The 24,856-nt window shown below is 49.9% G+C and overlaps 2 protein-coding genes across 4 annotated transcripts in view; one reads left to right on the top strand and one right to left on the bottom strand.

Annotated features, from left to right (window-relative positions):
* The window catches only part of SYMPK (symplekin), a 36,619-nt gene extending 21,340 nt beyond the window's left edge, over positions 1-15,279 (bottom strand). The window contains exons 1-10 of one of the 3 annotated variants that reach the window (XM_036275029.1): positions 15,187-15,271; positions 10,029-10,206; positions 9,710-9,833; positions 9,515-9,580; positions 8,073-8,126; positions 7,905-7,978; positions 5,044-5,170; positions 4,077-4,326; positions 2,595-2,765; positions 1,168-1,407 (exon numbers count right to left, since the gene is read on the bottom strand). In XM_036275029.1, the coding sequence (XP_036130922.1) occupies positions 1,168-1,407; positions 2,595-2,765; positions 4,077-4,326; positions 5,044-5,170; positions 7,905-7,978; positions 8,073-8,126; positions 9,515-9,580; positions 9,710-9,833; positions 10,029-10,093 (1,171 nt within the window). In that variant the 5' untranslated portion in view covers positions 10,094-10,206; positions 15,187-15,271. Of the gene's footprint in view, positions 1-1,167; positions 1,408-2,594; positions 2,766-4,076; positions 4,327-5,043; positions 5,171-7,904; positions 7,979-8,072; positions 8,127-9,514; positions 9,581-9,709; positions 9,834-10,028; positions 10,207-15,186 lie in introns of those variants that run through there. The other 2 variants (XM_036275030.1, XM_036275031.1) reach the window with 2 other exon arrangements.
* Positions 15,280-16,109: 830 nt separating this feature from the next.
* FOXA3 (forkhead box A3) lies at positions 16,110-21,960 on the top strand. The gene is made up of 2 exons (XM_036275881.1): positions 16,110-16,297; positions 20,947-21,960. Exons 1-2 carry the CDS (start codon positions 16,229-16,231, stop codon positions 21,928-21,930), a joined length of 1,053 nt encoding a protein of 350 aa, XP_036131774.1. The 5' UTR covers positions 16,110-16,228; the 3' UTR covers positions 21,931-21,960.
* The last annotated feature ends 2,896 nt before the right edge of the window (positions 21,961-24,856 follow it).

Genomic DNA, 24,856 nt, shown 5'->3' with positions numbered 1-24,856 from the left:
TTCAGAGGAAGGATGGGGAACTGATTAGAGAGACTAAAGAAGCATGACAACTAAATGCCGTGTAGGATTTGGACTCATGAAGGGTACACAGGAGTTTTTGGTACTATCCTTGTCACTCGTTTGCAAGTTCAAAATTATTTCAAGATAAAAAGTTAAAAGAAATAGAAAAATAAAACTGATGAGCAAAATATAACTTTAAATGCACAAAGCTTTTGCCCCAGCAGTCCTATTACTAAGAATTTGTCCAATGACTGAACACTTATGCAAAACTATTATACTACAGCAATCTTTATACTTTAAAAATAAAATGTCCACCTGGCTGGTGTAGCTCAGTGGTTGAGCACTGAACTATGAACCAAGAGGTCGCCGGTTTGTGGGCCTGATCCCCAGTGTGGGGCATGCAGGAGGCGGCCAGTCGATGTTCTCTTGCATCAATGTTTCTATCTCTCCCTCTCCCTTCCTCTCTCTAATATCAATAAAGAAAAAAATAAAATAAAATATCCATCCACAGGGAGACAAGTAAAATGAGCCACATGCACTTCAAACTTTATACCACCATTAGAAGGATGCAGTAGATTTCTATGTGCAGATATAGAAAGAGCTCCAAGATGATCACTCAGCAAATTAAGGTACAGAACACTGCTTTGTATGCTTAATTATGGGGGAAAAACAGATCCCTACCTCACTCCTTATAGCAAAATTAATTCCTTATTTTTTAAAATGAAAACAACAACAAAAAATGATCCTTTCATACACGTTCTAAAAACAAACATGAGTGATTAAAAAAATTCTGAGGGGTCAGGAAGGTTGACATTATTGATAAATACTGCAATCATTAAAAAATTACTTCAAAAAGAAAATCTACTTCAACAAAACGAAAGAAAGAACTCTACACACATGAGGCTAAATGTTAACATTTGGGGAGTGGTTACTTTTGGGGAGAGGGAAAAGAGGGAGACTATTTTTATTCCTTTTTGTATGACTTAATAATTAAAGTATATTCTACACTTTAATAATTCTATTTTGATATTATGTCATCATATTTATACAATGTAATTTATATTATTAATAAAAATTGAGTTTATAGTTTAATGTAAATAACTGAACACTTTAAAAGTCAGTCCCTGTTACCCCTCCTGCCAGGCCTGACCCGGCTCCTTGGCTCACCTAGCTTCATCTTCTTGAGCGAGGAATCTGAGTCATCTCGAGGCCGCTTTCGGGCATCCTTGCTGCTGGGCATATTGCGGGCGATCTCAGCCTGGGGTGTGCCCAGGTCCACCAGCAGGGTGGTGATCTGGGCCTGGAACTCCAAGGAGGCTGGGTGCTTCAGCACATTCAACAGGTGCAATTTGAGGTTCTTTCGAACACTGCTCACCTGAGACTTGGCCAGCGTCGGGGGCAGGTTGGCTGAGGAAAGAAACAGGGGCTTTCTGCTGTGGACAGAACTTGTGAGGCCTAAGCCTCACTCCCCAAGCCCCAGCAGTGGTTGCAGGCATCTCCCAAAAAAGTTCCTTTGCTCTCAAATCCTTCCCCCTGCATAAGCTTATGCTTAAAACCCTTGAGAGGTCTCCATCAGTACTAGTCAACCTTAATGCAAAGAGTCAGCTTACCTTTCCTTTTATTAAACATAAAATCTCATCTCCTTCCATCTCTGGCCTGGAAATTCCAATATGCCTCCCCTGGGTATGACTAGAATCATCACCTTCACCTCCAGAATGTCCCAACTGAACTGCTACAACAGTTCACTGTTGGTCCCTGCCACCAGAATGATCTTGGAATGCCTAATAGTCACCTTGATGAGCGAGCCTTCCTTGTTCCAGAGCAAAAGAGGATGCCTGTAATTTTGCCTGCCCAGCGTCCTTCCCCCCTTCCTCAGCCAACAACACTCCCATTCTCCTTTGAGGGAGCCACCCTGGCTCCATTCTCAGTCCAAGTGGGCAAGTCTCAGGACCAGTAAGATCGCAGCAATTCCTTAGCCACTGTGATTGGTTCAGAGATAGGCTTGTCATCTCCTCTCAGCCAATCAGAAACAATGAACGTAAGGTCCTGGACTTCTGTTGGAATGATTGGGAAGGAGACACTCTCTTTACCTGGGGTTGCCAAGTGAATAGAATGGAAGCCTAGAGCTACAGGGGGCCATCTTTGCTACCTCAAAGAGAGAGACACAGAACAAATCCAACATGGAGAAAATAAGAGCCAAGAGATGGAGACAGAGACAGATCCATGATCTGTTTTAACACATTAACAAAAGTAGAGAAAATGTACAATGAATCACCATGTACCGTGAACATTTTGGTTATTTTGGCACATGTATCCTCCCTGCTTTTTGGGAGTGGGGAAGAGGCTGGAATATTTTAAGGTATTTCATAGATACCATGTCATTTCACCCACACACAACTCAATATTAAAGCCAGCTTTGAACCAGGCTTCTGTCACATGTAACCAAAAGATCCCTGTCTAATAGAGAATCCTTCTTTGTGTCCACAACCTACTAGATTAACCTACTAGATGAATCTCTCGGGGGCCCACTGCCTAAAGCTCACATTTCCTCAGGAATGGCCAGTGGAGTGGGGAAGGGGAAGGGACCAACCTACCGTGCAGGGTCTCATAGGCCTGAATCACCTCAGACATGAATATGGGCCTCTGGCGGGCGATGCTGGCGAGGGAGCCCAGTGCCGTCGTCAGGTTGATGGAGGAGATGGCGGGGTGCACCATGAACTTGAGTAGCTGCTCCAAGGCTGCCTTGCCCTCTTCCCACAGCACATCTAATAAGAGAGAGATGGGAACCAGTTAGTAGGCATCTTTCTCCCAGGATTCTGGAGAAAACAGCCTTTGGGGCCAAAAGGAGCTGGCCCTTGTACACGGATGGCTATGAACGGCTGAAAAACACAGAAAACTTAGTACTGATGAGTCTTATGAGACTGACTATTAATGATTACAAAAATGGAGTGACGAGGCTGCTCAAAGCATGGGCTTGTAATAGTGAACAACTAGAAATAATTGTAAATATCCAATTACAGGGAACTGACTGTATGAATTATGTGGATGTAAACTTCAAGTGTGTATACACACGTACGCACACACAGACAGAGAACTCAGAGTCCTTTGTCCCACCACTCTCCTTGATCCAGTATCCAAACGTTAACCCTTCACAACTCTGGTGGATATCTTTCTTTGCAAAAACATAACGAATGCCACATTACTTGAAATACTGAATAAAAAAATTAAATGGGATATAACCATACTATGCAATACTGTTTAGCAACTGAACATGACTCTCCTAGGGTAAGCTATAACTGAAGATAACATCGTTGAGTTAAAAAGACTGTCAAACAATATGGAAGAATAGCTAGCGGCTGTGGAATGCTCATTACTCCAGCCATATTAATTACCCACACCCTAAAGTAGACAATGACTCCCAATTACCAAGAAACAGACACTGGCTTATCAACTACCAAAGATAAAGATTCAAACACAAGCCAATACACTCTAATGCCTCTCAGCTGAAGACAGAAAGCATGGTCCTGTTTTTGGTAAACAAAATGTCATTAAACGTGGAAACTATGAATATATACAGGCAACTATCTGTCTTTACGTAGAGAACATCTGGAAGGAAACAATATTCTAGGCAGTATTTATCCCTAGCAAGCAGGACGGGGTATTTTCCCTTTCTACCCCTTCGTTATTTACTGCTTGACACTTTAGCAGTGTGTGTGTACTACTTTTATAACTGGCAACAGGAAAACCATAAAACTAGCTAGCATTTACTGAGTGCGCACATCCTCATGGAACCACACTACTAACTCGTGAAAGAGGGATTACTATCATGTCCGTTTTACAAAAAGAAGATGAAGTTCAGAGGGCAGTAACTTGCCCAAGTTCACACAACGAGTATAATAAGTGATATATAAGTGGCGAAGCTGGGATTTGAACTTAGTGAACTTGTGTCCAGGCACTTAACCACTGTATTATAATGTTTCCAGAATTCAAGACCAAGAAGAAAGGGAAGAGGAGGAGAAGCAGGAAGGGGACCAGTGCAGCCACTGACAAATGGCACAGCTGATGCGGGTGCTCACTGTATTGGATGTAGGGGTGGTCACGCGGAACGCGGTCCAGGCTGATGTCCTGCTCGTGGCGTCGGGGCACCTCCGAGTCAGCCATGCGGGGCGACAGGGTGACAATAAAGGCCTCCACAAACTTGATGGCATGGGTGCGAACACCATCATTGTCAGAGTCCAACAGCACAATGATGTCCCCAGCCATGGCAGACATCATGTCCCAGCAGGCCTCCTGGAGCTCGCTGATGACCCGAGACTTCACCATCCACTGTGAGCGGGCCAGGGAGGAATGGACAGAGAAATGGGAATAAGACATCAATCTCCAACTCCACTAGATATCCATAAATGATGATGGAAAATTCATCTGGGAAACATTGACTAGGTTATAACTGTTCCCAGCCCTGATCTAGGGGATACTGGGGATGGGACCCAGTGTAGCCAAGACAGGTCTAGTCCTGCACTCATAAAGTTCACAGACAGTGACAACCCAGAGTGATGAAGATTCAGATCTTAAACAAGACAGAGAAGTAACAACGCTGACCTCACAAGGTGGAGGCAGAGATTAAATGAATTCATCTTTACATGCAAGTTAATGAACACCATGCCATAGTGTGTTCTTTTCCTTATAGCACTTACTGCAGTGCCAAATCAATATTCCTGTTATTCTTTAATTAGGCTATGTCTCCCTCACTGGGCCATGAGCATCACTGAAGGCAGGTCTGGCCCATCTTGGTCACAGAGGAGGTACCTGGGGAATGTTTGCTGAATGCATAAATAAATGGATAAATGGGTGCAGGTATGGATAACAGTGATCCCTGACCTTAGACATTAACACTAGATTCCTTTGCTGTCTGTTCCCAAAGAGCAACAATGTACCTTGCTCATAAAGAATCTGACCTGACCCTGGTTTTGAACTCTTAACAGATGAGTCTGTAAATGAGACGTGTAGGGTCAGGATGCCCCGAGGTGGGGAGGGAACTCTTACCTGCAGGGCCACCTTGTAGAGTTGGGTCATGGTGAGGATGGCCTTCTTCACCACATTCACATTCTCGTCCCTCAAGAGCATGTTGAGGTTCGCAATCAGTTTTAGCAATAACTCAATATCTCGCTTGCTGGGGGATGGAGGAAAAAGGGCAAGGTCAAGGTGGGCTTTGGGCAGATGAAATGAACCTGTCCTCCAGGAGGAAAGGGAAATCAGGTCAGCGTGTCAGCAGATTGGAATGGAGGTGGGCAAAGTCAGGGAGGGCACCGTTTGTTTGCCAGCACATCTGGGAGCTGAGAACAATGACTGGTACCTTTGGGCCGAGCTGCCCCTGAGTCCTCCATCTAGGTGGCTCAGGCAACCCCCACTTTCCCCTATTACACCCCTGCTGTTCAAACAGGAGGCAACAGAGCTAGACAATTGTGCGAATCTGGACAACCAACTTTGTCTCATTTAGAATAGTACCTACCTCACAGCTTGTGAAAATTGCAATAATACATGTGAAGTGTTAGAACAGTGTAAAAAGCATTTGACTAATATTAGCTATTAACACTCTGAAAGAGGGTACCCTTTCAATCTATATATTAGCAATGTCTCATTTTTTTGTTGAGGGAAAGAATGATAGGCCTTTAATTACTATATAAAGAAATTTAAGCCCAGCTGGTGTGGCTCAGTGGCTGAGTGTCAACCCATGCACCAAGAGGTCTCCAGTTCGAGTCCCTGTCAGGATACATGCCCAGGTTGTGGGCGGGATCCCCAGTGGGGAGCATGCAGGAGACGGCCAATCAATGTTCTCTCTCATCGATGTTTGTCTCTCTCCCTCTCCCTTCCTCTCTCTAAAATCAATAAAGAAAAAACAAATTAAAAAAAAATTTAAGGCCACACCTAGAGCTCAGAACATGAACATCATTTGCACAGCATGTTACAACCTGAAATTAAATATTACACTAATTAGTAAAAAAATATGAAACTCAACTGTCAGCTACATGGAAGCAGAAATAAATCTGCCCACAGTTATATTCCTACAGCCTGACACAAAGCAGGCATGTCACACATAGTGGCTAAACAAATTAGGGTGGGTTTTTTTTTTTTTGCAACTCATAAAACTTACCACAGATTCTCCCAGCAACAGGTGGAGATTGAGAATCTGGGCAATGGCGTTACAGACGTGAGTTAAAATCCCAGCCCTGCCACATATTGGCTGTGTGTCCTCAAGGAACTCACTTTCTCCCTCCAAGTTACAGTTTTATCTTTGGTTAAATGGGCCAAACAACTAATGGGTAGTAATTTTGTGAGGATCAAATAACAAAGTAAGTAAAGCATTTAGTAGAGTGCCTGACAACTAGAAATTCATGAAATAAGGACTATTTTATTTCCTTCCACTCACAAAGCAACCAGTAAATGTTTAATGAAGAAATGACTAAACTTGAGCAAGTCACTTTAACATTCTGAGCCTCAGTTTCCCTTTCCGTAAAAGGACGAAATCAAAGTCTCCATCCAGAAGGCTACTGTAAAGATGACAGAGCACAGGATTTAAGAGTGTGTGGCAACCCTGGCTAATTTGGCTCAGCGGTTAGAGGGTCGGCCCGAGGACCAATGAGTCACAGGTTTGATTCAGATCAAGGGCATGCACTTCAGCTGTGGTTCGACCCCCCGGCCCTGGTTGGGGTTGTGTGAGAGGCAAGCAATAGATGTGTCTCTCTCACATGGATATTTCTCTCTCTCTCTCCCTCCCTCCCACTCTATCTGAAAATCAATGGGAAAATATCCTTGGGTGAGGATTAAATAAAAAATATTTAAAAAGACAGCGCAGAAGGGATACCGGAGGGGTGGGCTGTGCTGGCATGGCCAAGAAGGGCTTGCTGAGGAAGACCAGACAAGTGAGGGAGTGAGCCAGCGGGCCCCCTGGAGATGAGTGTCCCTTGCAGACACTCTCTTGCAGGCAGAGAGGCTATGAAGCAGAATAGCATTTTTTGAAGGACAGACATGAGTGAAGATCAGAAAGGCTGCCAGGAGGAGAGAAAGCAGGGGTGAGGAGTGTGGGTTTCAATCTCAGTGAGAGCAGGGAGGGCCCAGATCGGATTTACGTTGTGGCAGGATCACTCTGTCTGCCACGTGCAGGAGGAAGCAGGGAATGGGGACAGTGTTTCCTTTTGGGGGATGAAAATGTTTTGAAACTAGATTATGAATGTGCTAAATGCCACTGAATTGTTCACTTAAAAATAGTTAATTTTGCCCTGGCCGGTTTTGCTCAGTGGTTAGAGAGTTCGGGCCGGAGGGTCCCGGGTTCAGTTCTCGCTAAAGGCACATACCTCGGTTGCAGTTTGTCCCCAGCCCAGTTGGGATTGTGTGGGTGGCAACCAGTCGATGTGTCTCTCTCACATTGATGTTTCTCCCCCCCCTCCCGCTCTATCTGAAAATAAATGCAAAAAATGTCCTTGGGTGAGGATAAAAAAAAAGTTAATTTTATGTTATGTGAATTTCATTTCAACTAAACAAAGGAGAATGGAATCAGGGAAGCCTGACCCAAGGCCACTGAAGTCATCCAGACAGGAGTCAGTGACGGCCTGGACCAGCGTGACACAGGGAAGTGGTTGAAAATGGTCAAATGCTATTTACATGTTGAAGGCAGAGCCAACAGTCCTCACTGATGATGTAGATGTGAAGTGTGGGAGAAGCAGAGAAAATCATGGATGACTCCAAGATTTTGATCTTATTATTAAATTTCTGCTGGGGAGTCTGTGGATGGAAAAAGATGGGGTCTAGGAAGTGGAGGGCAGGATTCTGAGGGCAGGGCCAGGTCAGAAGCCTAACAGGGTGACTCCACCAGGACACTCCCAGGAGCTCCCTGCGCCGCCCCATACCACGCCTCCTCGATGAAGCCGATGACAAATTTGCGCACTTCAATCGATTTATCTACTTGGAAAGCGATGATCTCCTGTCAACATCAGGAAGAACGTGGGTCAGGGTTACACCAGGATCCATCTCCTCACCCCTATACCCATACCCTCTCTCTCCCATCGGTCACTCACATCCAGGAAGTTGTCCAGTAGTGTGGGATCTTTGTTGATGATCAGTTCCTGGACCTGGAAGAAGATTGGGGATGTGGAGGAGGAACACGCATATAAAACCAGGGTCCGTCCTATCAGTGCAAACAGGAGTGTGTAGGGGAAAGGAGCATGGGGGGAGGCAGCAGATAAACTCAGTTCAAATCCTGGCTCTGCCACTCCCTACCGTGGCCTGGCAAGTGGCTTCCCTCGAGTCTCTTCTGTAAATGGGTATCTTACACACTAACTCCTAGGGCTGTTGCAAAGCTTCATTAAGATCCTGCTTTGGCCGGTTTGGCTCAGCAGTTGGAGCGTCGGCCTGTGGACCTGAGAGTCCTGGGTTCGGTTCCTGCTAGGGACACGTACCAGAAGAAAAAAAGAAAAAAAAAAAAGAAGATCCTACCAGGCACACGTCCTAGTGTACAGTGAGTACATGATACACACAGGGCTAAAGGGGAGAGGGGAGTGCTGCAGGAATCCCACTTCCTGAGGCTCCTTCATCAGTTCCCCCATTCTCCTTGTTCCTACTCCCGTCCACACTGCCACAGTACAGCAGGCGTTATGACCACGAGAACCCATTCCAGAGGTGGGTGTACATGCCAGGCTCTTTGGAATAAGTGCCTCTTTTAGATATTCACATATAAGCCCAGTGCCAGCAAAGGCCTGGCTCCTGTGACCCAAGGTGCCATTGCTGAGTTACCCTCACAGCTGCCACCGTTCCCACTCCAAGGGAGGCCCGTCAGTACCCCACTCTACTGCTGAGGTAGAGTCAGCTACCAAGGCCACATGCTGAGCAAGTAACAGAACTTGGATTCTTACCCAGGCAACCTGACCCCACCAAGCTCTGGACTCCACCTGCCTCTTGTTTTAAACCATAACTAAGTCCCCAAACCCAGTTCGCAAATTCCCAATGTCCTCTTTGGCCTGTGCACAAGCTATTGTGTCCTTTTCTTAAATCCCTCTCTCTCTTGGCCGGTTTCTCTCCTTATCCTCCAGGTCTCAGCTCAGATGTCCCCTCTTCCAGAAAGCCCTCCCTGAGCTCCTCCATCCCAGCTCTGCTCACTGTGGGTCCTCACTGTCACGTGACCTGAATGCCTTCCCACTGGACAGGACCCTGGCAGAGAGGAGATACAGGATGAGGAGCACAGGATTTGGAGTTGGAACCCAGCATTCAAATTCTAGCTAGGTCAGCTCCTAGCAGAGTGACCTTGGCTAATTATTTAAGCTCCGAGGCTCTGCTTCTTCCTATATAAAGTGGGGATGAAATGACCCTGCCTCATAAAGCTTCGGTGAGAATTAAACAGGTGCAGGCCGGCACAGCACTGAGCACCTCGGCAGGCACATCCTAAGTGCTGAAAGGGGGACACTATTATTACCAGTGTCTTCTTTTTCACAACTTTCCATGCTCTCTCCCCTTGCCCCCTTACCTGTTTGAGCAATGTGATCTTTGAATCGCTGGAGATCAGCGCTGCCTGGTTCAGGAGATCCACCACCTGGAAGGAGGGGCAGAGGCAGGTGATGGTGCTAGCCTTGCCAGCCCAGCACCCTCAGCACTCCCTGGGGGTGGACCGCCCAGACAGGGGCTGTGCCTCCCCGCTCCAAGTCCTTCTCTCCATGCTCACTCTCTCTGAGGTGGTCATGACATTGATGCCCATCCCCTCTTCTTGCGTGAAAAACTGTGATGCCACACTCCGGCGAGTGATGCTGTCTCCACTGCTGCCGGCCATGGCTGCTGTCCAGTATGCCCTGGAGAAGAAAGAGATGGCCCAGATCTTCACCTTACCATCCACAAAGGCTCAACCCTCCTTTCCAGCCTGTCTGGGTTGGGTTTTCTGAAGCCCCGCCCCACTCCAGGGTCTGTCTCAAGATTTTAAGTGTACTCAGGGTTATAATTTAGGGGAGACTGATGTCTCTCAAGTCAGAGGCAGTACCAGGCCTCACCTCCAGTACTTTACACATAGCGGGCTGACCGCAAACATCTGCTGAATGACGGAACAAATGAACATACAGCAGCCACCTCGCTGGTCTCAGTGCCTCTCCATCTGCGCTGTATACTCTGGACTGGACACCAGAGCAAGCTTTCTAAAACACAGCTCGGAGGAACACCGGTCGCAAAATCCTGCACACAGTAAGTACTCAATACATCAGAAAGGGCCTAGTTAAATAAATTATGTTTCAGCCATTTTCTGGAATACTATGGAGTTGTTTTTAAAAAGGTGTGGGGGGTCTGGCTCGTGTGGCTCAGTGGTTGAGCGTTGACCCATGCACCAAGAGGTTGCCTGTTCGATTCCTGGTCAGGACACATGCCCAAGTTGTGGGTCTAATCCCCAGATCAATGTTTCTATCTCTCTCTCCCTCTCACTTCCTCTCTCTCTCAAACCAATAAAGGGGGGGGGGGGGAGGCAGATTAAAAATAAATAAATAAAATTAAAATAAAAGTAAAAAGGTGTGAGGGGCCCTGGCCAGGTAGCTCAGTTCGTTAGAGCATCATCCTAATACACCAAGGTTGTGGGTTTGATCCCCACACAGGGCATATACAAGAAACAACCGATAAGCCCTGGCTGGTTTGGCTCAGCGGTTAGAGTGTTGACCTGCGGTCTGGAGAGACCCGGGTTTGGTTCCCGCTAAGGGCACGTACCTCGGTTGCAGTTTGTCTCCGGCCCTGGTTGGGTCGTGTGGGTGGTGGCCATTCAATGTGTTCCTTTCATGTCGATGTTTCTCTCTCTCTCCCTCCCTCCCACTCTATCTGAACAAAATATCGAAAAATGTCCTCAGCTAGTTTGGCTCAGCAGCTGGAGTGATGGCCTACGGACTAGAGAGTCCTGGGTTCAGTTCCCGCTAGGGGCATGTATCAAAATAAAATAAGAGAAAAGAAAAGAAAAATGTCCTCGGGTGAGGCTAAAAGTAATAATAATAATAAAATAAAAAATAATAATAAATAAAAGAAACAATCAATGAATAAGTGGAACAGCAAATCAATCTCTCTCTCCCCCTTCCTCTCTCTCAACTAAAAAAAAAGGTATGGGGAGGGGAGACTTTTGGGCATCTGTCCCAAAGTCACACTGGCACAATTATGAAATAAGAAAAATATCAACCACAAAACTATCCTTAATAGCAAAAAACTATTAGCATACTGGCCGGTGTTGCTCAGTGGTTAGAGCGTCGGCCTTCAGACCAGAGAGTCTCAGGTTCGGTTCCCACTGAGGGCACGTACCTCAGTTGCAGTTTGTCCCCAGCCCCATCTGGGGTCGTGTGGGTGGCAACCAGTCAATGTCTCTCTCTCATGTTGATATTTCTCTCTCTTCCTCTCTCTCTCCCTCCTGCTCTATCTGAAGATAAGTGTAAAAATGTCCTCAAGTGAGGATAAAAAAATAAATTAAAAAAAAACTATTAGCAACCCAAGTATTCTCAATTAAGTAGATTGGCTGAAAAACTATGATATATTCACACAATAAAATACTACCCAACTGTACACAGGAATGAGGAAAATCTCCATATACTAATAAATGGTGGGCTCTAGCATACATTAAGTGAAAACATGCGAAGAGGAAGACAATGTTTACTGTATGCTCCCTTTTTACAAGAGAGGAAATTATGTATATTTGTTAGAAGAAAAAAAAAACAAACTGAAAAGACAAACCAAAAAGTGGAAGAGAAAGCAAATGATTGAAAATACTTTGGTGGGCCCTGGCTGCGTGAGTTCGGTTGGTTGGAGTGTCCTTCCGTACACCAAAGGTTGTAGGTTTGATCACTGGTCCGGAAATGTAAGGGAGGCAACCGATCAATGTTTCCCTTTGTTTCTCTCTCTCTCCTTCCCTCCCTCCCTCCCTCTCTCTAAAATCAATAAAAAATATATGCTTGGGTGAGGATAAAAGAAATAAAAAATGAAAACACTTTGATGGATCTCAGTGTTAACATCCTCATAAAAAGATGTCCATGACAGCCCTGGCCGGTTTGGCTCAGTGGTTGGAACGACGGACTGTAGACTAGAGTCCTGGGTTTGGTTCCCGCTAGGGGCACGTACCAAAAAAAAAAGTCCATGACAGCTTGTTGTATCACAGGATATGTGTGATTCAATAAATTTTTGTCTAGTTTGTGTATGTATACACAGAATGACCTGAGTCAGTTTCCTCTTCTGTGTCTTTACCTCCCAGGACTACCCTAGTAAACATGAGATAAACACAGCTGCTACTTTTATGTACACAGGAAAAGATCTGAAGTGTGTTAATAAAAATTTGAGGAAGGTGAAAAAGATGCATCTTTTATTTATTTATTTTACTTTTAAATGTTTTATTGATTTTTAGACAGTTAGGGAGAGGGAGAGACAGAAACATCGATGAGAGAGAAACATTGATCAGCTGCCTCCTGCAACCCAAGCATGTGCCCTGACCGGGAATCCAACCCGTGATCTCATGGTGCGTGGCACATCGCTCAACCACCGAGCGTCACTCATTCAGTCACTCGCTCATTCATATATACATGTATGTATGTTTTAATCCTCACCTGAGGATATTTTTCCATTTATTTTCAGAAGAAGTGGGAGGGAGGGAGAGAGAAATATAGATGAGCCTTGGTCAGTGTGGCTCAGTGGTTCAGCGTTGACCCATGCACCAAGAGGCCACCAGTTCGATTCCCGGTCAGGGCACATGCCCAGGTTGTGGGCCGGATCCCCAGTGGGGGAATCGAACAGACTGGGAATCAAACTGGCAACCTCTTGGTGCATGGGTCGATCCTCAACCACTGAGCCACACTGGCCGGGCACAAGATTCATCTTTTTAAAGGAATACATGCGCCCGCGGACCAAAGAGTGTTGGGTTCAATTCCCAGTCAAGGGCACATACCTTGGTTGCAGGTTGATCCCTGCCCTGATATGTCTCTTGCACATCGATGCCTCTGTCTGTCTGTTTCTCCCTCCCTCCCACTCTCTCTGAAAATGGAAAAATATCTTCAGGTGAGGATTAAAAAAAGAAATAAATAAAAGGAACATATACACTGTACACAGGTATCTGCTGAATGAATGATTAGCCAACAGCCTCCTTCCTAGTCTCCCTTCCACCTGTCACTCCCACATCTTGCTTTGAGTCAAAGCCAACATCTTCACCAAGGCCTCCAAGACCTTATACGATCTGGTCCCTTCTACCTCTGCCTTCATTTCCCTCATCGTTTTCTCCTCCAGCAGCTGTGGCCTCCTTGTTGTCCCTTGAATGTGCCAAGCATGCCCCTTCCTAAAAACCTTTGTGCTTTTCTTCCTTCTACCTGGAATACTCCTCCCCTACAGACAGTGGCACATCTCCCTCCCTCCTCATTTCCTTCAGGCTTCAGCAGAAAGAAATATCTTGGCAGTGAGGTCTTCCCTGACCACCCGATTTCAAGTTTTAATTTCCTCTCCCTCCCCATCTATGTTGCTTTATTCTTCTCCATGGCATTTATTATCATCAACAAGCTACCTATTTGTACGCTCTCTGAGTCACACTGGCCAGAGCAGGTAGGTACTATTTTTAATCTCCATTTTACAGCTAAGGACATTTGAAAGCCAGGGAGGTAAAGTCCCTTGACCGAAGGCCCACAGTTTGCAAGATGCAGACCGAGCAGTAAAGCTGCTGAATCTATCCCTCTCACCACTGTGCTGTACTACCTCTTTGAAAGGAATTGCTTCTCCACCCCAGGTCTGCTCATGGAAGCCAAGGGGCATGGCCTTCTAACGACCAGCATACTGCTGTCTCCCATTAGAACGTAATGAACCTTTTCATGATGAACCTTTCCACTCTTTTCATGATAATACGTTCAAATCCACCAAATTTGTTTACACGTGTCCTTCCTCTTCCACTTTTTGGTTTAGCCTTTTAAAAAAATGTATATACAGCCCTGGCTGGTTTGACTCAGCAGTTAGAGCATCGGCCCGCAGACCAGAGGGGCCCGGGTTCGGTTTCTGCTAGGGGCACATACCTCCCCGGGCCCGGCTGGGGTTGTGTGGATGGCAACCAGTCGATGTGTCTTTCTCACATCTATGTTTCTCTCTCTTTCTCCCTCCCGCTCTATCTGAAGATGAATGCAAAAATGTCCTCAGGTGAGGATTAAAAAAAAAAAATGTATATACCTATTTCCTTTTTTTTTATAAAAAGGGAGTATATAATAAACACTGTCTTCCTTTTCATTTTCTGTCACTTAATATATGCTGGAGCCCACTCTCTACATCAACGTATAAAGATTTTCCTTGTTCCTTTTTATAGTTGCATAGTATTTTATTATGTGGATGTTACCGGGTTTTTTTCTGCCAGTCTTCCTATTAAAGAACATTGGAGGTGTTTGTAGTCTTTTGCTGTTACCAACAACCAGTTTCCCCATCCTTCCAGATGTACTCCTTATGGATTACCACTGCCACTCCCGCCTGGGAGTATGACGACTCCGCTCACATACAGCAGTGGTCCCAGGAGTATCCTCCATTCATTCAACAAACAGGAACTGGGTGTCTTCAGTGCCGCCAGCGCTGCGCTGGGAACACAGCAGTGACAACACATACCCAGTCCCTGCCCCCACGGGACTCACGATATTTGATTATTCAAAGAGCCAAACAAATAAAGGTCCAAAAACAAATTTTTAGACCACACGTGACACAAAGAACAGAAACAGGGACCTAGGAGCGTGTTTAACAGGCGGATTTCGGGCCGGAGGGCAGGAAAGGAGGGTTTCGCAGAGGAAGTGACGTTGCTGCCGAGACCCCAAAGATGAATGGGAGTTCGCCAAGCGGAACGGGTAAAAGGATGTTGCGAACAGAGGGGCAGCATGTGCAAAATTCCTGAGGCCGAAAGGCGCATGGCGAGTTTGAGGAACCCAAAGGCCAGTGCAGCTGTTCGAAGTGAGAAATGAGCAGAGGCAGAGCCAAGGCGGGAGGGGGCAGACGCGCCTCGGGGGCCACGTTGGAACTTTGCCCCGAAGGCACTAGGGAACCACGGAAGTGTCCCGAGGAGGGGAAGAAGCTGGGGTCTCAAACGCCAGTGCTTCCATCTCTTCGAAGCGTCCCCAGACCTCTGCCAGCGCCCCTGCCGCCTCAGGGTCCCTCCTCCCTTGGTCCCTGGGCCCCCACGCCAATCGCGCTCACCGGTGCTCCGGCCTCCGACCCGTGGCGCACCCTCAGCAGCACCTCTTCACAGACACCGCCACCGCCATCTTCCGCTCGCCGCCCGGACACAGCGCACGCGTCGCACGCGCGGGGCCGCCGGGAAATGGAGTCCACGCGGCAGGCCGAACCCAGCCCGACCAGCCGCACGAGCAGCCTTCCGACCTCCCCCAGAAGACTCCGGGAGGCTCTTCGTTTCCGGCCCTCGAACGTCGTGCCTTCTGGGAAGTGTAGTCCCGTGGCAGAGGCGCGGGCCGCAGGGAGGACAGAGGATTCTGGGAAATGGAGTTCGCAGGGCTTCTGAGTCCCTGGACGGCTGGCGTTAGGGAGCGTGGAGTCCGGGTTGCGAAGCTCCTGGGTCTTGGAGGTGGTCTGGGGCCCCAGTGGGGTATGAGCAGAGACCCCGATCCCCTCCACCTTTGGTCCTGACCATTTGCACCGTTCGGAGCAATTCCAGCTGTCGGAAGCTTCCATATTCCAGTTCGTCCGAAGGGAATGTGGTTTCGAGGGTCTCTTACCGGTCTTTAGAGCGGCACGTCTGGACCCCCGGAGTCCACCGCGCTCTGGGGCCCCTTTTCTCCACGGCGGTTATGCTGAATTCCGGCTGTTCGCCCACTCCGGTCGAGATGTTGAAACCCTCTGGGGTAGAAGGGCCCCAGAGTTCTGCCCTCGGGGCCTGTATGAGCAGCAGCGCCTCTGCCAGTGGCTCCCTCACTCTTCAGCCACGTCCAGCTCTCGGGAGCGTCCCTGGGCTGCGGCTCCCGGCGCCTGAGGTCTATCTCCTCGCAATCCCGCAGGGGGCGCCCCAGCCCGAGCGCGGGAGGGCAGCTCGGGGAGGGCGGGGGCGGGGGGGCGCCCCGGCTATAAAGCTTGGCCGCCTCCCGCGGCGCCCAGGACGGCGGGGACCTGGGCAGTCGGACGGGCGGGTGCCGGTCGGAACTCGGGCCGTGCGGGCTGAGAGATCCGAAGCGCTTGGTTCCCCCCCGGGCCGGAGCGGGGGCAGGTGGGGGCGCAGGCCCGGGGGATGCTGGGCTCGGTGAAGATGGAGGCCCATGACCTGGCGGAGTGGAGCTACTACCCGGAGGCGGGCGAGGTGTGTCCGCGGGGATGGCGGAGCGGGAAGTGGGGGACAGGAATCAAGGTGCGGGCTTAAATGGGGGCGAGGACCGGGGTGTGGGCTCGAATGGGGGCCCCAGCTACAGTTGAGGAGTGGAGGAAATAGAGACACGGAGACCAGGTGTAAGAGTCAGGGTCCGGGGACAGGCACCGGAGCGCGGTTGCCACAGGCTAGAGGGAGTGAGGTCTAAATGGGAGTCAGGAAAACTTAGGCGAGGGTCAGGTCACAGCTTAAACGTGAGGGCTGGATGTTGGCGACCCCAAATGCAAGGGAGCAGAATTAAACCAAAGCTAGGAATCAGATCTCTGGGATAACAGGATAGGGGCAGAGCTGGGGAATTAGGAAGGGGGTCAAAATCGGGGGGAGGGGAGGGGAAGAACTAAGAGGTGGAAGAGGGAGGTCACTATTAAGGGAAATCTGAGGTGGGAGCTCAGGGTTAGAATATAGTGTTAAAGATGGGGTTCTGGGGTCTAAATCAGAATTGGGGTTCAGGGATAGAGTGTGATCTAAGGTAAGAAATAAGGGTTACTGCTCAGGGATAAGAGATGGAGATTGGTTTTGAGAATCTGAAATAACAGGTGGGTTAGAGTTGGGGTTCAGATCAGTGGGGTCCCAGATGGGATCAGAGTTGGGAGCAGTAGAGCAGGACAGGGGTCAGTCTCCATTCCCCACCCCCATCTTTACTTCTGACCCTTACTCCTTCCAACTGAACTTCACTGGTTTAGTTGTTATTAGAGACCCTCAGCAGGGATTCTCCTTGTTGGAGGCAGGAGGGTTTCGGATTTCGCACCTCTTCCAGTAATTGCTAATGTCCTCGCTAGCCCCATTTCTTACTAGACCACCCTGGATGAGGGGGCAGGGTATATCTTAATCCCCTCACCCCAGCAGACAGAAAGTCCTTCTCCAAGTCTAACTCCCATTCCTCTTGCTTCAAGGACTCTTTAGCTCACTCTGTGGTCAACTTGGGAAGGAGGGAGGGGTCCTAGTTGGGGTTATGGGGATATGGACACTTAGGTTCCTAACCTGGAAGGGGACTGTGGGCTTGAGGTGGGGGAGGGAGGTTGGAATGGTTGAGTTCTCCAAGGAGACTGAGATCTGCGTATTACAGCGGCCCTCACGTGCCTGAGTTATGGGTCTGGGGTTTGAAACTGTAGGGTGGGACTCTTGGATCCCCAGACCTGCGGGGCTTGGCATGGTGCCCGGGAGGGGCCAGTCCTGGGGCTGTGGAGGTGTTAGGTGCACGTGGGGTGGGGCAGGCCGACCAGGGAGGGGTTCAGGAGTGTTGAAAGGTGGAGACCGGTGGCTAGAGGTGTCAGAAGGCAAAGACCAGGTTGGAGGTGAGGGCTCCCAGGTAGTGGGGGAATCCCAGCTGACCCCCCCCCCCCCCGGGAGACTTCAGAGTCTGGGAACATGATTTAAGGGAACCAGCTAGAAATCATTGTTGGGGTGGGCACATCTTATGTAAATTGTGGGGGTCTAAGATGAGGAGTTGTTATTTGGGGCACAGTCTGAAGTTCAGGGGACAATTTGGGAGCAGATTGTGTCAGAAATTGAGGGACAGTCTAGAGATGATCAGCATTTGGGGGCATATTTTGGAAGAGTTGACATATAGGGGGCTGGAGATGGAAATACTGTCTGAGGGTTTCCCCAGCCTTCTCCTCCCCTGGGGTCAGAACAGTGGAGAGAGAAACATTTGCACTCACTCAGCAACTGAGAACTGAGAGGTGCCCCCTACTGCTTCTCGCCCTCCACACCTCTTGCTGGGGTGATGTTGACACCCCCAGTGGAAGGAAATTGTCCCTGCTGGCCTCCAGTTCTCACAGATCAGCTGGTCCAACTGCTCCCCTGTTTTAGAGATGGAAAAGCTGAAGCCTCGCGGAGTGTTGGGGCTGCTTGAGGTCCTGAGGGGAGACTGGGACCAGAAACTAGGCTTCTGGTTTCACACTGCCTTTCTCTGCTCCCTTGTCACACCCTCCTCCAGAGACAATAAGGAAATGAAAGGGGAGAAATTTCACCCTCCTGGGGTGGGGGTGCAGGTCCCCTGAAGGCTTCCCCCCACAATCTCAGCCCCGCCCTGGCAGGGAAATCCGGCTCAGACCCGGACACTGGGGGTTCATCCCAGCCCCAGGGCGTGGGAAAGCCTACAGTGGATTAGGGCAGCTGCAGTGCTGGAGGTCAGACCTCAAGGAGGACTTCCGGGTGGGTGGGTAGCCAGAAAAAGAGGGCCCTGGGGTCCCAATCTGTCTTCCTCTGTGATACAAGAAAGAGGATTGCAGAGGGATTTAGAAACTCTCTGTAGATCCCCTGAATCCATCACCTTGTCCCCTCATCTCTTACTCTGGGAGGGGGCAAAGGCAGCTAACCATGGGGGAGCCCAGTGTGTGGGGGAGGGGGGAGCTGTAGCTTCAATTTCAATGAGATTTCTGGGGAGAGAGTAATGCTGAGGGAAGGAGGCAAATAGATACAGAGGTGTGTTGAAGGAGAAAGAGATGCCAGAGGAGTGGGGTAGAGAGAGACCGGGTGGGGGCAGGGACGGGGAGAGAGATGGGGTTAGGGAGAGGCGTGAGCAGAGAAGGGCAGAAGGGAAGACAGGACAGATGTGGAGGGGGAGAAAGACATGGGGAAGGGGCGGGCAGAGGAGTGTAGAGGTGCTAAGACGAGTCAGAGATCTGGGACATGTGAAAGAGAGAGGAGTTTCCGACTGGAACTCAGACCTGTGTTGGTTGCCACCTGTCCCTGACTCCCAGAGTGACCCTGGCAATTCCCTTTTCTCTCTGGACCTTGGGACCTGCAGACACAGTGACAGAGGTCGAGACTGGACCCACTGCCTCATAGCAGAGGTGGCTCCTGCCAGAGCTAGAGCAACACCCCAGTGCCACGAGATCCCAGCGGGGTCAGGGAGGAGCAAGCAGGGTAGCTGGCAGAAAGGATGGAAGACAGTGGAGGGGAGGAGTTCATGGACAGAGGAAGAGAGAAATCACAGTCCACCATGCTTCATATTTTCCTTATCCTACTCACTTCCTGCCGGGCTGGCAGCTCCATGAGGGCAGGCATTTCAGTCTGCTTGGTCACTGCTTTTAAAGCGTGATCCAGAACACCAGCCTGGAGCCAGCTGCCTGGATGCAGAATCCCAGTTCTGCCCCTTCCTTGCTGTGTGACCCTGACAACCTCTCTGGGACTCAGCTTGCTCGGCTGTAAAATGGGCATCATGACAGCACCTCCCCATAGTGCTGATGTAAAGATGGAAGGGGACCTTTCCTGCAGTGCTGGGAGCAGTGGCTGGCACAGAGTAGATGGCCAATAAATATTTGTCAACTGGGTCAGACTTTGTGGAAGGTTATTTAGAGAGACAGAGCAATGTCTACTGTGTTTCATTAATACACGTTTCACCCCATTTGAACGTTTTTGAGAATGGAATCGGTTTTACAGCCAGTGGCCTCTAGGGATTATAATTGACACTGGTTTTTTTCCCCCCATTCTGACTGATATTTAATATTGCAGCTTACAAACAGTGATGTCTTAGATTTGATGATATACCGTAAGTGGATGATCTGAGGTTGAAACGTGTGATTTCTGACAGTGAAACATTTTTGACTACTAAAAACTGCACTTTTGTAACCTAAAAGATGGACAGAGAGTACACATGGGAGTAGGTTATTAGATAAATCAGCAGGTCTCAATTTTGGGAGTCTCAGGACCACTTATCACTCTTAAAAATCATTGAAGACCCGAGCAGTTTTCGTTGGTGTGGGTCAGATCTCTTAATGGCTACCACATAAGGAATAAAAACTAAGAAGAGTTTAAAAGTGTACTAATTAGTTCTAAAAGAGCAATAATGTGTTTTTATTAAAATGACTATACTTCAAAACACTCAGTGAGAGGAGAGGGGCCCTGTTGCATTTTTGCAAACCTCGTTAGTGTCTGACGCCATAGAAAGCAGCCGCCTCTGCCTTCGCAGGTCAAGTGGCCTCCGGCAAACTCCCCTGCACACTCATGAGAGAATGAGAGGGAAGGCTAGTCATGAATATCTTAGCATTACATGAAGATAGTTTTGACCTCTTGGACACCCTAAACCCCAAAAAGGTCTTGGTGACTCCCCAGAGTGTCCTGAACTCCACTTTGAGAACCACTTCAAGCGTGAGCGGCAGTGTATTGGAGCATGGGGGTTGGGGGATGGAGTCAGGGTGGGGTGCATGAAGAGCGAAGAGAGAAACTTGAAGAAACAGCTGTCCAGCCTTGGCCGGTTTGGCTCAGCGGTTAGAGCATTGGCCCGCGGACCAGAGAGTCCCAGGTTTGGTTCCCGCTAAAGGCACGTACCTTGGTTGCAGTTTGTCCCCGGCCCTGGTTGGGGTCACATAGGTGGCAATGAGTCTGTCTCACACCGATGTTTCTCCCTCTCTCTTCCTCTTTCCCTCCTGCTCTATCTGAAGGTAAATGCAAAAATGTCCTCAGGTGAGGATAAAAAAATTTTTTAAAAAAAGAAACAGCTGTCTATAGAGAAAAGTAAGGATGGAAGGGACTCAGTAGTGACAAGACAGACAGATACATAGTGTGTCCAGTGACCCTGTGCTGAGCATCGAGTGGGGGTTCACTGACCCTTCCCCATCTCTTTTCTCTCCTTGCAGGTTTACTCTCCAGTGACCCCAGTGCCCACCATGGCTCCCCTCAACTCCTACATGACCCTGAACCCTCTGAGCTCTCCCTACTCCCCCGGGGGACTCCCTGCCTCCCCGCTGCCCTCAGGACCCCTGGCGCCCCCAGCCCCCACAGCGCCCCTGGGCCCCACCTTCCCAGGCCTGGGTGCCAGCAGCGGTGGAGGCAGCAGCTCGGGGTACGGGGGCCCGGGCCCAGGGCTGGTGCACGGGAAAGAGATGCCGAAAGGATACCGGCGGTCCCTGGCACACGCCAAGCCGCCCTATTCCTACATCTCGCTCATCACCATGGCCATCCAGCAGGCGCCCGGCAAGATGCTGACCCTGAGCGAGATCTACCAGTGGATCATGGACCTCTTCCCCTACTACCGGGAGAACCAGCAGCGCTGGCAGAACTCCATCCGCCACTCGCTGTCTTTCAACGACTGCTTCGTCAAGGTGGCGCGCTCCCCGGACAAGCCGGGCAAGGGCTCCTACTGGGCCCTGCACCCCAGCTCAGGGAACATGTTTGAGAACGGATGCTACCTGCGCCGCCAGAAACGCTTCAAGTTGGAGGAGAAGGTGAAGAAAGGGGGCAGCGGGACCTCCTCCACCAGGAACAGTGCAGGGTCTGCCACCTCGACCACCACCCCGGCTACCACGGTCACCTCTCCACCCCAGCCCCAGCCTCCACCCCCCGAGCCTGAGGTCCAGGGTGGGGAAGATGTGGGGGCTCTAGACTGTGGCTCACCCCCTTCCTCCACTCCCTATTTCACTGGCCTGGAGCTCCCCGGGGAGCTGAAGCTGGATGCTCCCTACAACTTCAACCACCCTTTCTCCATCAACAACCTGATGTCGGAACAGACACCAGCGCCTCCCAAACTGGACGTGGGGTTTGGGGGCTACGGGGCAGAAGGTGGGGAGCCTGGGGTCTACTACCAGGGCCTCTATTCCCGCTCTCTGCTTAACGCGTCCTAGCAGGGGGATGGGAGCATGGCGGGTGGGATGTGGCTGTTGTGGCCTGATTCTCCTGGTGACACTTTGTTTGTCCCCGCCAGTTAACGTCTTGGTTGGCCTATTACTTACTGTGGTGACTGCCGCTTCTGTGGGCATCATGTCAATCCATTGGGTACTGTGATAACTGCCTTTGACATCTTGGTGAGCCATTGGGTACTGTGAAGACCACCATGTTGATTGATACTATTGGTTGATCCACTGGGTGCTCTGATGGCCGCCATTGGGGATGACATCTTGGTTGGCCCTTTGGACACTGTGATGGACATCCTCTTGGCTGATCCTTTGGTCGTGATAGTGATGCTGTTTCCATTGCATCTTCATTGGCCCATTGGGTGCTGTGATCACTTTTTTTTGGTGGACTTCTTGGCACGGTAGGTGCCAAGTTGGCCACCATCCCACATAACATCTGTTTTGGTCCATTGGGTGCTCTGATGGCCACCAGATTGGCTGGCTGACATAATCAATGTGCCATCATGCACCATGACGGCCACCACAGTCCCTGTGTTGGCCATGTCGTCACTGTCTTTGGTGTGAGCTGAGTGAGGGGTGGAGATGAGAATATTCCTTGGTTTTCTCTGGAGCCCATTCCCCCCTCTGGTTCAGGAGAAACGAGAAGGGACCGTTAGGGTGTGGGGAATTTCTACTGAAGTCTGGTTCTTGCCTGGGAAGTGGGATACTGGCTGTGTTTGAACATTAAAGGCACCATTTCTGCCTCTTACAGAATGTCTCTTTTCCTTGGTGGGTGGGCCCTGTGGAACTTGAACACCTGAATTGCTATCTCCCTGTCTCCTCTCCTTCCTGCCCCCAAGAGCTGGCTGCCTCTGGGGGAGGGGCTGGGAGAGCCATCGACCTGACCTTTGGCTCTTTGCTGTCCCTGACCCCAAGGCCAATTTGCTCACAGATAGCAGCCCCCGCAGCAATGGGGCCAGGGCAGCAGGGGAGGTGGCTGTGCAGTGACCAAGGCCATCTCCCCACCCCCACCCCACAGACACACACCTCCAGTTCTGAGGCCCAGGGAGCCCAGGGGCTGCTCAATTTTTGGTTAAGCTGCGGAGGAGAAGACGGGGCAGACAAGGTGTTAATTGAAAGAGATCGCATGTTGGAGTCTTTGTGTGTGTGCGCGCGCGTGCACGCACACATGCTCTGGGTCATCATTATACCTATTGACATCTCATAGGGTATTGTCTATTGTTTCTGTCTCTCATTGTGTGGGTTTGTCTGTCCCTACTCTGGGTGTGTGCTTACTGTGGGTGCCTTAGGATATCAGACTCTTGTCTGTGTGTCTGTATTGTGTTGTGTGTGTGGTTCTCTGGGTCTCGCACTGTTAGGTGTGTGTCTCTGTATGTCGGTTTGTCTGCATACCCACAGCCTGGAAGGATGTGTGTGGCTACGTCCCTGTTGCCAGTGTGCCTGTCATTGTTCCATGAGTATATCTGTCTGTCTGTCTAGAAGAATGGCTGCCTGTGTTTGCATATTATGCCTGGCTTTGCTGTGTGCCTGTCACTGTTGTGTGGAGGGTCGGCTGGCCCTGCTGTGTCTGTCCATTTTGCAGGTGGGTGTGTGGGGAAGCAGCGGGGCTGCTGGGGGCCTCTGAGATTAGGGCCTGAGTGTCTCTGTTCCTCCAGGTCCCCTAGGCCCTGAACTGTTGTCTGTCACTCAGATGTTCTGAGGACATGGCTTTCTCAGAAACATAATTGTGCACTTCACGCCCCTCATTTCACAGGGTAGAAACTGAGGCCCAGAATGGGAAGGGACTGGACCAAGGTCACTAAGCCAGTCTGGAGCAGGTGGGCAGGTTGGTCTGAAATGGTCTTTTCCTTATTTCACATTTGTCTTTCTTGGTCATTGGCTCGCTATCATTCGTTCATTTATTCAATCATTCAAAGACTAAAGGATGTCTACTTAGCCATATGCATGTGATGTCTCTCCCATTCTCTGTGTCCATCTTTCTCTTTGTCTCTTTTTTTATTTAGTTTTTATTGATTTTAGAGAGAGAGGAAGGGAGAGGGAGGGAGAGATAGAAACATGGCTGAGAGAGAACATCAACTAGCTGCCTCCTGCATGCTCCCCACTGGGGATTTGGCCCACAACCTGGGCACGTGCCCTGACCGGGAATCAATCCGGCGACCTCTTGGTGCGTGGGTTGATGCTCAACCAGTGAGCCACACCGGCCGGGCTCTGTCTCTTAATGTCATCTCTCTCTGTGTCACTTGATCCCTAACTCTCTCTCTGTGCCTTTACCTCTATCTCTTGGTTTTTTGAAAATGTTCGCTCATTCCCTGCATCTGTCTCTCGTATGGTCTGCCTTGCTCTCGCTCGTTCTCTCCAGGCCTTTGCCTCTGTCCCTCCCTCTCTCTGGGCCTCTGGGTCTTTCTTGTTCTTTCTTGGGGACTTCCTTTTCGATCCTAGGGTCCACCTCCCTCCCATTCCTCCTTGGGATTTCTGGCCTCTCTCCTCCTCCTCTGGTCTCCCTCTCCCTGCTCTGAAGTTTCCGCCTCTACCTGCCACCTCGCACAGTCCCGGGCCCTCTATTTCTGTCGCTGTGCCCGCCCCGCCGGCTTCGTGTCACCCCCGCCCCCTGCCGTGCTGGCTCCCTGTCAGTCGTCCCACCAGCCACGCTGTCCTGGGCAGGCTGGGGAATTCCTCCTAGTTCCTGGAAAAAACAACTGGGGCCGAGAGAAAGGCCCTCAGTCTCCCCGGGCGCCTGCCCCCCTCCCTCCGGCCTGGGGGTCTCTCCCAGAGTCGGCCGGCCCGAGGCAGGAAGCCCTGCGGTTTCTGGCTTCTCCCAGGCGGCCTCCGGATCTGGCCCCCGCCCCCCCGGCCAACAGCCCAAATATTATTCCGCAGGAGGAGTCGGTGGCAGCGGGAGGAGGCCCAGGCTGAAAGA

Source organism: Molossus molossus, unplaced genomic scaffold (genome assembly GCF_014108415.1).
Source record: "Molossus molossus isolate mMolMol1 unplaced genomic scaffold, mMolMol1.p scaffold_m16_p_21, whole genome shotgun sequence".
Lineage (NCBI taxonomy): Eukaryota > Metazoa > Chordata > Mammalia > Chiroptera > Molossidae > Molossus > Molossus molossus.
This window is presented reverse-complemented; position numbering and strand designations above follow the sequence as displayed.

Coding starts and splice junctions, on each gene's coding strand:
- FOXA3 (XM_036275881.1), top strand. CDS start 16,229: ATGCTGGGCTCGGTGAAGATGGAGGCCCATGACCTGGCGGAGTGGAGC. Junction 16,298..20,946: donor ACTACCCGGAGGCGGGCGAG/GTGTGTCCGCGG, acceptor CTCTCCTTGCAG/GTTTACTCTCCAGTGACCCC.